This window comes from Heliangelus exortis, chromosome 1, assembly GCF_036169615.1.
Source record: "Heliangelus exortis chromosome 1, bHelExo1.hap1, whole genome shotgun sequence".
Classification (NCBI taxonomy): domain Eukaryota; kingdom Metazoa; phylum Chordata; class Aves; order Apodiformes; family Trochilidae; genus Heliangelus; species Heliangelus exortis.
Genome location: NC_092422.1, coordinates 7,165,948 through 7,180,023, shown reverse-complemented (window position 1 = coordinate 7,180,023; position 14,076 = coordinate 7,165,948). Strand labels below are relative to the sequence as shown.

The window sequence follows — 14,076 nt, the reverse complement described above, 5'->3', positions numbered from 1 at the left end:
AAGCAAAGGAGCAAATAAAGTGCTGCAATCTACACAAATTTACAGGCTCAGAAATCAATGAGAGAATCAATTTGGATGGACTTGGTTACTTGCTTCAGGGAATGCATCAGATCAGGTTCTGTAAAGCATATTACATATTGCAGGCCTGATGTAAGAGCAAAGTATTATTAAATTAATATCTGAAGCTAAGCAGTAAAAAAGCAGGTGGGTAAAATTTCATCACTTAAGAAAATCTGTTCTATCATAAAAATATGATTAACAAAAATAAATCAAGTGAGGCATTTTTTGTAAATAGTTTTAAATTTCAGGTTTAGTTGCTCATTACATATTGAAAATATAATGTTTTGTATCTACAACATTTTTACTGATCGGTAAGAAAATGACTAGGAAAAAAAGTATCCCTATCAGTCCTGTATAGATTGTGAATTCATAGTAATTATGGATTTAAGAGATTGAAAACTGGACTGATAAATGAATTGGAAGAGTTTTATGAAAAAAAGTAGGTTTTGTAATAACTAACTGAAAAAAAATCAATTTTTAATTTGCTTATTTTGCGCTGCTGGATACATTAAAGAATACAGTCAGTTTTAGTATTCATCTCACAGTGACATAGTTCTGTCTTTCTGGCTTTTTTGCACCATCTCTAAAACTGAGGAGTCAAAGAGATTTTGTGCTGTTTGGAACATCTACAGAAATACTAAGCACACTGGGTGCTTTCAAATATCAGACACTGGAGAGTTCTTCAGTTATATACACTCAGTGGGGTATCCCAAATCAGCAGGGACTTGGAAATATGACTTTGATCTGCTTTGGCTGCAGGTTTTTTTTGTTTGTTTGTTTCTATGGTGTGCTGTACACATCATAGAAAGCTCAGAAGAATATTTATTTATATTACCGAGTGGATTAGGGTAGCACCCAGGATCCAAGTAAGGCCTCAAACCCTGTGTGCAAAGCATGACACACACGTAGTGCAACAACAAAAAAGCTACTTAAAATAGCAAAAAGCAGAAGAGAAAACTGAATAGAGAGAAATTGTATTTCAAGCCATTTCTTTTTCAGTACAACACTTCTAATTTTCATCTCATGCTTCAAAAAATCATAATAACTGTATGTTTATTTCAGAGAGCCAAAACACATTCCTACTGGAAGGACCTGAAAAAGGTGATTCAAATAGATGGACCGTTCTTCACAGCCTTTAACACAGAAAACTAGGATGGACAGAAAAGATTCCAGTGTGTACAGTGTTTTAAAATCTGATTAATCAGACAAGAGAGGATTTGAAATCTTCAAGTGAAACCAAACTTACTTGGCTTATTTCCATTTTCTTTAGTAACCTCTAAACTCTGCTTCACAGCAATTTACAGATTACAATCTGTAGTGCTCTCAGCTATTTTTTTTTTTTAATTGAAAAAACACTTCTGTGGCATTTTGATGTTTACTTTTCCCTTTGCTAGTCCTCTTTTAGGCTTGGCAAAACCTTTCCATCGTGATGTGAAACAGCTCTACCCCTTGCCTTCCTCCCCAACCCTCCCTCTCATCTACCTTTGTTGTGAGATTTCCAAAATGCCCTGACCTGGCAGTGGCAGGGAGCTGGCAGACCTTCCCTTCTCCACTCCCCAGCCCGTTCCCATCTCAGAGCCTAGGAAAGGCTGAAGTCATCAGTGTCACCTCTCAGTGTTGCACCTGATGCAGTGAAGTCTGATACCTCATTTGTGATTTTTAATTATTATTATAAAGATTTCAATTATGATTGAAAAAGAACAATAATAATGAGACCTGCTGTCACAGTGAGCATTGCAGTCCAGAGGGGTAGCTTTTCCTTCTGGAGCTGTTTTGCACAAATGCAGAGTATTCATTTTCATCATGAGTAATTGAGAAGTGACCTATTATTTCATTTTAGAAAACACGGATATACTAATGACTAAGCATTCAGTCTTCAATGAGATGTTCACTTATCCTATCACATAGCAAAATATAATTTTATGAGTTACGGTTTCAGCTTGAAACAATTATTTTGTTTATTTTATCATGGCTTCCTTGGCATTTCTTGTTGGCATTAACTGTAGAAGCAATTCTTAATCCCAGCATTGGTATTGACTGCATTTTTAATGTGTATCTTCTGCAAACATCATATCTAACTTGTCATAAACTTTGAAGTATTTAGTACAAGGGAATGTACTAGGAGCCAGGCTTCAACCTGACTGATGCATGCATGAGTGCACTGGCTTATACATGTGCAACTTTGTTTTGTGGGAACCCCTCTGGACTTTTAACAGTCTTTCGTTTTGTCTTTTGTAGAGAAAGTAAAGCCTGCACAGCAGGCAATGTTTTCTGCTTACAGCCAGCAAGATGGAATTGGCATGCAAGACTAATCTCTTGTTTGAAAAGTGAGACTGATCTGTATTTTTACATTTTTACATTTTACATTTATGATGGCTGACATTTCCTAGATTTTAGAAATCTCATTGATTTCTAGAGCAACAGTGTAGGACAGCTAATTTTTGCTTTAATTTTGAAAGGGAGATGATTATTCCAGCATGTTTATTAATTTGTATGTTTTCTCCCATATGCACCTGTCTATTCCCTGATGAAAGAGGTCTCTTATTTACATGCTAATAATAAAAATAAATCCTTAAAAATGCATCTCTCTTCTACCTGCTATAACTGACACAGGCAACTCCATATTAAAAAGGGTGCTTTGCATCCTGCTGTTCAATACTATTGGTTCTATATTGGAACCACTTTTCTATGAACTATTACAGCATTCGATGGGTCTACTTACCATGAATGCTCCAGCTTTTCAGTTTGTAAACAAAGCTAGATGAGATAGAAACAGTCATAGGCAACTGCATTGCATTGTCAGGAGACAGAATGTATACAAAGACTAAGAGAATACCTAAAAATAGCAGTGCCTCTAAGCCATGTTTCAAAATATCAATACACAGTCGGTTAGGAGCAGGAGTCCAGAATTACTTTTATATAAGACACTTGTGAAACACAAAGCAGCCTGCAATATCTGTCCTGTGAAAATAAAAATTCTTACCCTTAGTCATGGTTCAAATCCTGCTTATTTATGTATAAATATTTATATATATTTGAGATAGTCACTTTGATAAATTGGTTCAGAATTCCCATCAAAACACTCTTGATCAAATCAGTTGCAATGCCATTTTCTAAAGCGCTCAGCAGCAGAAATGACTGGTAGCATACAAAATACAATTTAGTCTGAATGTCAACTGCTGAGAATAGCTATCATCCACCACTAACATTATAGCTTTGTGCAATAGGAGAACAGGACTTCCAAATAACAAGTTTTAGTTTTCATCCAGTATTTTTCCTATTTTGAATAATCACAGTTAAAATTGTTCACTAAAACCATTTAAAAAAAACCCTCAGACTAATGGTATTTTCAAATCCAGACATTATAGTTGTTTGCTTTTTAAGCCATGCAAATAAACCATTAAGAAAGTCGCTAATTAGATTGCACAAACAATGGCATCAAACACCTGTAAAGTTCTTGCTTTTATAAACGTAATAAACTACCTCATGTAGAGTTAGTAAACTGTGAAGGAGATATGGTTTGAATATAAAGGAAATTCAATCTTTAAAAACATTTTTTGTTTGCTTTTGTTGTACATAATACTCCCTAAAAAAAGAGAAAAGTTTTAATATATTAATCCACTACCTCGATGAAAAAACTATTGAAGTTTTTTAAAAATCCATTCCCTCCAGCTCAATTATCACATATTCAGCAGCGTGGAAAGGAATAAATGCCAGCAAATGCAATTCTCCCTGTATTTCTTTAATTCTCCCATATTTCATTTCTCCTTCACAGGAGCCAATAATTATATTACTTCAGTGACTACGGAGTCAGTCACACAGAGCCAGCATGCAGGCCACAAATCTTAGCATGCATGAGGGATGCCTGCAGGTAAAGCAGCTATTTACAAACTGCATCTCAAAAGTAGTATAATGAGTCACCTAAATACAGGATTCTACTGATGGAAACCTCTTTTTTAAAAGACAAAACTCAGTTTGTTTTGATCTCAAATTATACTAGATATAAACATACTTAGCAGCATGGACTTCAGAAAAACATTAGAATAAACTGAGCTTTAAAATAATGATATATTTAGGGCTGAGCTGATTACTTATTTTTGCTCAGCAGTGTAACAGGCTAACACTCCCACTTTCTTATGTGAAATGAAATATAACTCAGTGAAAGCTGATTAGTAATAATTACAAACCAGATATTCTTCTACCTCCTGAACAGTAGGAGACTTGTAATATCAATTGTAGATTTCCTGGGCTAATGATTCATACACAATATATGCAAGTTGTCTGAGCGACCGCTAGAGATTCTGCAATTTATTGAAAAATTTATGTAGACAGATGGATTTCCAAATTTTAATGGTTTAAATATGTAGGATACCTCCTGAATTATGGAAGTCAGTAGACCAAGTAAGAGAAATCTTAACAAAATTTCTTCCTTTAAATCCTTATTTAGCAAATTCTCTTTTTTTTCTTCCCTCCCTCAACCGCTTTCTTTTCTTGAGAGAAAGGAAATCCAAATTGAGTGTTTAAGCACTGAGACAGGTTGCCCATAATTTGTGCAACAGTCACAGCTTCACTGGAGAAGACCCAGAGAAACCTGATCTATCTTGAAAACAACCCTGTTTTGAGCAAAAAATGTTAGATGATCAGTTTCATTTATAAAATTACCTTCCAGATGACAGCCCTTAATCCATGTGTACCTTTCCTATAGAAATTTCATTATTCAGTCTTTGTTTTAGTGATTAAGTACTATAGCTGTCCTATGGATTTTAAATTAATTTAATAATAATAATAAATTAATTTTAAATAAAAACTTTAAATCTTGAGCCTTAGATAAGGAGCCTTACGTAAGAAAGGAAAAAAAAAAAAAAGACTTGTGAGAAAATAATTTCAGGCTTCACTGAAGTGTGGCTTATTTCACACATGTAACATTTTCTTTTCTGACTGCAGCACAGTAAGGCTGTAGCATAAAACAAAAGAGAGGATGACATCTTTCTCTGTGGCAACTTTGGATTCTCACTTTCATCAAAAAAAAGAAAAGCTTTGAAATAGGACCCAAGATCAGCCAATGACAAGTTATTACCCATGCTTATAAAATAATTCAAACAGTTCCATAAAAAAAGTTTTTCTGAGAGAAGAATGAAGTCTAATGTTTTCTGTAAACTTCACCAGTCAGTAGTAGCAAACTCTAAGTCCTTCAGTGTTAAATGTCATTTTATCTAGTATATTCAGGATGTAAAAATATTAACCATGGCTGTGAGTGATTCATATCAATACCCCAGTATTTCTGTTAAAACTGAGTCAATTTAAGCTCTCAAAGTCATGCTTCTACAATTAACAAGGTAATATGCACAGATATACACAAGCACAGAACTATTATTCTCTGCTTCTTCATCCCTACTTTGGGAGACTGTTTTGTCAAGAAGTCAGATATACATTAAGGAAACAGAGTATGTCTTTGCTGGGTATTTCCATGTTTAGTGGAATCATTTTATACCTAACACACACAAATAATAGCACTGGTCAAGTGAGATGAACTGAAGAGATTGTAGTTATTGTATTTCCATGAGTCTCATCTTCATGAAAACCAAACCTTTCAGTGTAAGTATTTAGAAAGGATTAGTACTAATCTGAAAGTATTTATTTCTCCATCTCACAGACCTAAACACTGGTGTGGAAAACCACATGAAGTTAACTTCTGTGTGTATGTGGTCAATTCAGTGTCTGGCTTAGTGGCATCTGAGAGCTCTACAGGCAGCTTCAAGAAATCATCTTACCCTTCCACAGAAATGGTCCTCTGCAAGCTCACCGTGGGAGGACGGGTTGCAGTGCTGTGCTGGGAATGACTGTATGACCAAGGAAGAATAAAGAAAAGCATTTGTTAAAGAAATACAAGCTTGTCTTATTTTTGCTGTCTCAAGCAGTTTAGATAGTAGCAAAATAGAAATAACCATCAGATTGGTTTGCACATGTCTAAAGGTATTTTACTTCAATGATGTACCTCTCTTTAAAAAAGGGCTTAATCAAGCAATCTCTCTTGTTTAAAATCAGGTTTTATTTCTCATTAAGCTTAGATAATGAAGAGAGTAACTCCCCCTTATCTTTTTTTATTCTTTATAAAAAATACACATATATGTGTTTCAGTAACTAAAATAACTTAGATGGTAATTGTTCTGCTAAATATACTAACCATAAAACGCAAAGTTAATTTCAAAGTAGAAGGTAAAACAGCAAGTGATAATTCTAATTCTTAGTGTTTCTCAGGTATAATGCTCAGTAAAAGAGGAACATGCACTGCTTATAACGCACCATAATGTAACTCTGTATTTTACACATTTCAACCAATGTTTACTGTTTTCATCAGATTTTAAATAGCTTCAATTTTTCATATGACATTTTATCAATCTAAAACACAACATTTAAGAAAAAAAACATGCTGTTTTCTAAGCAAAACACAGAATCTCTGAAAGAAACATCTTTTTGATTGAAAAACCTGAGGCCTAGTGGATTTGTGTAGTCGTTACAAAACAAATCTCAAAAATAGTTACTACGTTACGTGCACCAAATAAATTACATAGTCTATCTAAACTTCAGTATTGCACTATTGTGTAATAGTACTCTACTATTGTATAATAGTATTTATCATTATTATACATGTAAATATAAATGGATAACAACAGAGCATCACTCAAAGGCAGTTCTATGACAATAAATCGATCCCTTATCCAAGACAACGTGTTTAAAAAAAAAGCAGAAGGATCTGGGTGCATCTTCTGATTAATTTTAATGGCTACATCACATAGTACATAGTACATCACCCAGTATTAATAATGCAAAACATATATTGAAAATAAATCTTGAAGTAATTTTTCTGTGACTGATTTTGCCAACTGCAGAATTTGTCAGGCTTTCAAGCTATGTATACAACTCAAGCTGTTTTTTCAATAAAAGCTAAAACATTTGACATTAGTGAGCAACACATCTATTTTACATACTTTTTTTCTTGTAGCATAGCCAATATTGTCGTATTACAGCAGAGATATGGTTTTTCTGTGTAGCAGAAAAAAATTGGGGAAGCAGGATTCCATGCCACAAGACAAGCAAAAGAGCTGCTACCTGTTGCTATTTTCTCTTGTGATCCTTGTGCTCTTGTTTCATGTTAGTAAAATACTGTGTTCATCCTTACTCTGAGCATTTAGAATGTTTGTGGGAAATTATATTTCCCTTATAAGAAGAACTACAGAGTTTTTTATCTGTTATACATCTGTAATGTGGATCAAAACAGGTACATGAATATCATCAGTCTCTGGCCTCATGGTGTGAGCAGAATAGTTGAGCTGAACAAACATTGTAGAATAATAGTTTATATTAGTTAAAATTTCACACTAAGTTTGCATCTTGCAAATTTTTAGGACGAGTGCTTTAAAACACCAGGGTTTTTTAGTGTTTATGCATTTTTAAAAATTGAGAGTTTAGGTTATGGCTTGTCTTCTGTCCCTCAGCCTCTACACAGCTGGAAGGCAACGTGCATCCTTATGTTCCCAAGTAAAATCATTAATTTACAATAATAATAACAATAATAATAATATATTTATATTAATAATTAATAAAATTAACAATTGGCTTCCCAAGTAAAATTAATAATGAAGGGAACAGCCTCTCCCCTGATTTTTCCCCCTGTCTACATGAGACAGAGGTGGCACAGAAGAGCTGTAACTCCTCCATGTTTTCACTGTGAACCCTGATTCTCAGAAACTTTATTCCTGGAGCTGCATCAGGAGAGGCAAGAATACATCTGATACAAGGAGCAGGAATCCAGAAGAGAGGCAGGACAATGATGGCCCTCAAAGTCACACTGTATGCCAAGATTTGTTTCTATGAGCAGAACTCTGGCCAAGCTACGCCTGAGCTACACTGCTGATGCCAAACCCACAACAAGAGACTTTAAACAAGCAGTTCTTATTCTTTAAATAGATGCTAGATATTTTTCAGGGAAAAAAACTCCATTAACAACGAATTGCTGGGTAGCAACTGAAGATTTCATGCAGGAATTGGGTTTATTTCACAACTGCTGGGTACTGTCTGTTTTTCAAAGGAATGCTGTTGTAGGAAAGGGCAGCTGAGAGGGTGCTTTGCCTTAAAGCAATTAAGCCACCTCTCCTGTTTCAACATCTCTTCCTTACTAGAGCCATGGTATATGTTACAATCAGAGCCACAACATCTACATAACATCTACATCTAATCACAGCTAGAAGAAATGGCTTGGGTTCTGAAAACTTGTTTTCTTCACCAAAAAACATTCCAACATTGCCCTATTTTTACTACAAGCAAAATTATTTATATAGCTCTGACCAGCTTCAAAATGAACAAAATTACGAGACTGTTAAAGGCAGGACTTAGAGCTGCTAAGTACTAAGCACAAATAATTTCCCATTGATCTGCAAAATTAGTAAGGGGTGACTAAAAAATATCAAGCAGTAAGCATTTGGGATATGACTATGTTTGGATGTTGCAAATGAAAAAAATTGGCTATATTCACCAAAGTAATTTACAGAACAGTGAATTATTGCTGCTGCACTGGAAGATTCAAAATGAGGGAAGGGACCAGTCTGATCCCTGTAATAGACTCTCAGTCCCCACAGCAATGCAGCATTTTACTGATGAATTCAACTACTTTGGATACAGCTGGGATTGATACTTAACCCTTTGTACAAAACCTGAAGGTTACAACGTGTATATTTCTAAATATTTCATATAAGGCATGAATACAAACTAAAAACATTTCCAATATACTGTTCATAACAGCTTATACAGAACTAGAAAAAACTCCTATTCTTTATAAACGATTTCATTTGAATTCACACACTCTGACATGGAAACAATTAGCTTCCAAACATAGGCCTACCAAGATCTGAAGCTGGTATGGCTGCAGTTTCATGAATTTATTTATGGATTTCACTGTTCATCTACGTTTTTTTTAAAAAAAGGCCATGTTACAATAAATGCAAATTCTTATTGTTTAAAACATATGACTCCTATTTAAAAAGGTTAGTAAAAATGCTATTTATGAACTTGCTAGGGAAAATTCTTGTTGAAGCACAAAACTGAAAAGAAGGAAAATATTTCAAGAAGTGATTACAAGCACCAAGTTTCTGGATTTCATGTGTCCAGGCTAAAGCACTTCCACAGCTCTGCTTTGCCAAAAGAGGATATTGATCCCTTTCAGAAAATCAGATGTGTAACATCTCAACAGAAGGGCAGGACTTGGTATCCCTCTCCTCAACTACTTGAGAATTTATGCCCTGACCTCACACGTGTGTGGTGGATACCCTCACACAGGATTATTATGGCAGAGACAAGAAGCAGAAAATCAACCAAAAGATTAGCCAGACAGGCTGTCAAAAGAAGAATAATCAGAAGGAAAAGCAGATTCTTGGGAAAACAAAATAGAGTTCAATGATGGAATGAAAAAAATAATAATAATAAAAGACTAGGATGTCAATATTATTTTCTGTTGCATCAGATATTCTGTTAAGTCATGCAATTCCACAACAAGTACGAATTAAAGCAGAGATCTTAATTCACCATTCTAAAACTTCCAAACCACTTGAGCACCAGATGTCACCAGTATCCCCATCTGGAAACATTACCTTGCTATGTAAAACTCTGCAAAGAAAACTTACTCCTTGCTCCTTCCAAGTGAACATCTTGGCTAATATCAGTATTTCACTCATTAGAAACCTCTTCCCAATCCTAGGCATTTCTGACATGAAGCTCAAGTGATTTCTGAGCTTTTTCCATGAAAATAAATCATAACAGGTGTTATGAAAACATTGTTTTGTACATAACTATAAAAATGAAATTTGATGCTCAGTAAAAGCTTAAACTTTCTATGGTTATAAAAAAGCAAAAAGCCTTAGAAAAAAGGCCTTTTTAGCCTTAGAAAAAAGGCTAAAAAGCAGCTAAAAATCAAACATGCAGTTTACTCACTGCTTGACACAAGTGGCTGTCCAGGAATGAGAAATAACAGTCTAATATCACTCCTGACTGCCTTATTTAAAAGGTAAAGCTCTTGGTGACTTCCCTCAAGGTGGTGGAAAGAAGACATTTCCATCACATGCTTAATACACTTACGCATGTGTCCTGTCTTCTGTACCACAAAAGAAAATAAAATTTCTGAGTTACTGCCACTAACATTTGGTACCACGAATGCCTAAAAATGAAGGCCCCTACATCCCTATTGAGATATGTGGGTAAATAGAATATTTTTACATCCACAGATCTAAGTTTTAGAAGTTCAACAGTTAGGCTTACAAAAATTCCATCCTTTCTCTGAAATGATAGAGAATGAATGTCTCAATAATTTAATAATATAAAGTAATAATATTTCAATATACTACTCACTACTCTAGCCAGACAAGATGAAACGAAGAAATGACCTCTACATCCTGTAAAATACCAGTTTTAACAGAATTCCATTTAAATTTAGTTCACTGAGACAAGAAGAATATACTATTCTTGTAAGACAATTGATAGGAATGAAGGAATAGAGAATGAGATGATGAATAAATACTGAGGGGCAAAACAGGGAGCAAGGGATCTAACATCTCTTTTTAACGAGTTAAAAGTTGTTTTCTGTTTTAAACATATTTTTTAGGCAAGGCCTACCATTTCATGACTTTGTTAAAAACTAAAAACAGAGCAGCCTAATGTCAACATTAAGAAAAAAAAAAGTTTATTATGAAAATAACAGTATCAATAAGAATTATTGTAACAAGAAAGTGGAAAGTGAGTAGCCAGACTCCTCTAGTTTTAATTCTGTTCTAGATCAAGGATGCTCTGAGGACACTTCAGCTGTGTGGGTGATGTTGAAACCCTTCCTTCCCTCTATGACCACATGAGCCCATCACCACCTGTCACCCATGACCACCTTCCTTTCACAGATGACACTTGTACCAATGTATAATATCCCAGTGAAACCCTCCCTGGGATGAAACTATCACACTGGGGAAATATTTTTTTGTATTTAAAACTTTTATAATGTGATTTGGCAACAAAAAATAAGGACAAACAACCATTAAGGGATCAGACTGCATGATGCTCAAATCAGAACTCATCCTAAAGCCTGCCTTTTGCATTGAGGGTGGAAGAAAGAAGGTTCTTACAATATAAAATCTTTCCCAGATTTTGCTCATATAAACCCAATACACATTGTCTTTACACACAGTGTGTTAGAAAAGTCATCAGCTTCTCCCAGCCCACCTCCTATCAAGAAGAAACATTTGTCCTCTGCTTGCTATAGCCCTGGTTTAAGATATCTTTTGTTTTCATGTATCTTTGTTTTAGTAAGTCAAAACTGACATCATAAAATTCCTTCCTAAATCAGCTGACCTGCATTTTTCATACAGAAGCAGTAAGTCAGCCAGTGGTACAGGCTGGAAAGATGTCCCTGAACACTGTCTGCAGAGCAGCATTCTTGAGTCCCAGTTAAGAAAAAGTTACAGACAAGAAAAGTATTCAAACTCTATTTGTCTATCACAGAATTACCTTGGTTGGAAAATATCTTCAAGATCATTGAGTCCAACCATAAGATTGTGTTCTGTGTAGGAAAAAAAGAATATAAAAAAAATCCCCCCAAACTAGACCTGAAAGTTACTCTTTGTTAGTCACAATAAGACTGATAAATAGAATAGTAAGAAAATTCCACTGGAGATCAGTAAAGGCAACGCTAACACTTTTGGTTCTGTGATTCTCAGTATGTTGTTTCTTATGTCAAGGATTGGAGGTAGCACTACAGTTGTTTATAAAGCTCCTAAGGTTTTGCTTTGATGGATGTTTGAGTTTAAGAAGGCAACATGCTTTAATTCCATTAATGTGGAGTTTTAATTCAGTTCAGTGAAGTGAAACCAGCTTTTCCTGATGCTGCCAACAGCTAAACTTCTAATTTAAATGAGGTTTTGCTCTCCTGTGGGATTAATTAGAAGACTAGAGAGTGCTTTTTTGGTATTAATTTTATCTCAGCTACAAACAGCTTGATAATATCCAGTACTGACAGTAACTGACCCATATTAGAAGTGTCAAACTAACCAGTCTCCCATCAGAGGTAAATAGGAACCTTCAGAGAAAATGATATTCAACCCTGCTGTCTTAAGACCATCACTAGGCAACAAAGGCACACATGAGATGTAGCACTATTTTCATGTATAAGCACACACAGTGAGGATTTCTGGAGTGACTTAGTTGACTAAACTAATTTTTTTAAATGGCAGCTGTACATACATTCTACAAATAGTATTGCTAGGCTAAATATCTACCTGGTGGAAAACAGAAAAAACCAAACCAAAACAAAACCCACAAACCAAAATCAAGGGTCAGGCTGTCATTCTGCCTACAAATATACACTATATGTATAGTATTTCTAATTTATTACAGTAACATACTATATATTTGTAGGCAGTATACACTAATTTCACTTGCACTTAGGGAAGTCACTAAGGGTTGCTGAACTTTTCCTTCCTTCCTTCCTTCCTTCCTTCCTTCCTTCCTTCCTTCCTTCCTTCCTTCCTTCCTTCCTTCCTTCCTTCCTTCCTTCCTTCCTTCCTTCCTTCCTTCCTTCCTTCCTTCCTTCCTTCCTTCCTTCCTTCCTTCCTTCCTTCCTTCCTTCCTTCCTTCCTTCCTTCCTTCCTTCCTTCCTTCCTTCCTTCCTTCCTTCCTTCCTTCCTTCCTTCCTTCCTTCCTTCCTTCCTTCCTTCCTTCCTTCCTTCCTTCCTTCCTTCCTTCCTTCCTTCCCTTCCTTCCCTTCCTCCCTCCCTCCCTCCCTCCCTCCTTTCTTTCCTTCCTTCCTTCCTCCTTTCTTTCCTTCCTTCCTCCTGTCCTCCCTCCCTCTCTTCCTCCCTCCCTTCCTTCCTCCTTCCCTCCCTTCCTCCTTTCCTCCCTCCCTCCCTCTCTCTCTCCCTTCTTCCCTCCCTCTCTCCCTCCCTCCTTTCCCCAGACAGCATCTGAAAACAAGTGGGGAGCCACATTCAACAACTTAAAAGTACTTTGAGTTGTTGCAGCCCTAAATTAGCATCATATGGCAATAAGGAAGAATACAATGTGAAACTGTGACTCAAGAGGGATGCTTCAGCTCCTAGAATGAAGCTCATTATCCACCTTTGTTAGCAGTGTGCCTAAGTCAGCACCTATCTTCAAAGTGGTGACACATCCACTGACATCAAATCTGCTTCCTTAGTGCAATTCCTTACAAAATTGCAGGAGACAATGATAAGCTTTAAAAAATAAAAAGTAAGCTTATCTGAGAAGGAATTTTTAGTTGAGGTCAAAAGATAATATTTAAAACAGCTGAAGAAGTTTGGAATGATATGGGGGGAACTGAAGATAATTAGGAATGTTGTTTCAAGGAGCAGAGCAAGGAGGATGAAGTTTCAGATGCAGTCTAATGCTCCCATGTAGGGAAAATACAGACTTACATAGTCCACAGAAGTTAAATTTATGAATACCTTTTAAAAGACTGTTGAGAGTTCCCCTCAGGAATTAGAGACCTAATTCTAATTCAGAATCCAAACCTATGAAGTATTACAAGATTTTAACAAGATTGCTCTATAAGAGCTCTACAAGAGCATTCTCATCATTAACAAAACAGAAAGAGGTGATGGCTTAATGATTACATCACTCTCACAAAACTGCACTTGGTGCCTAGGACAGTTTAGTGTTGCTTTGTCAAGGGAGAGTTGATTTCTTTGCACTGAAGATGACACTTGAAAAATAATTCATAGGACTTTCATACTGCATTTGTATTTGCTTTTTTAAAGAACAGAGAAATAAGAAATAAATAAGCCTAATGACAGAGCTCAAATAACTGCAACCCATTAAACTACTTTGCGAAGTTTCCGTCCATCTCCATCCAAAGAAAAACCAGTACATAAAGTTATTTTCATGGTAGCATCATTGAACTGATTTTTACTTATTCAAGAGAAAACATGGATAATTACAATTAATTGAAGTGATTTAAAATAGCACTGA

General features: G+C 35.5%; 1 protein-coding gene across 27 annotated transcripts in view; it reads right to left on the bottom strand.

Moving 5' to 3' along the window:
* The window catches only part of DLG2 (discs large MAGUK scaffold protein 2), a 961,231-nt gene that overhangs the window by 226,961 nt on the left and 720,194 nt on the right, over positions 1-14,076 (bottom strand). For 24 of the 27 annotated variants that reach the window (XM_071732357.1, XM_071732283.1, XM_071732535.1 and 21 more), the window contains one exon: positions 5,832-5,900. The exons of the other annotated variants lie outside the window; for them this stretch is intronic. In XM_071732357.1, the coding sequence (XP_071588458.1) occupies positions 5,832-5,900 (69 nt within the window). The remainder of the gene's footprint in view (positions 1-5,831; positions 5,901-14,076) is intronic. 27 annotated transcript variants of the gene reach the window in all.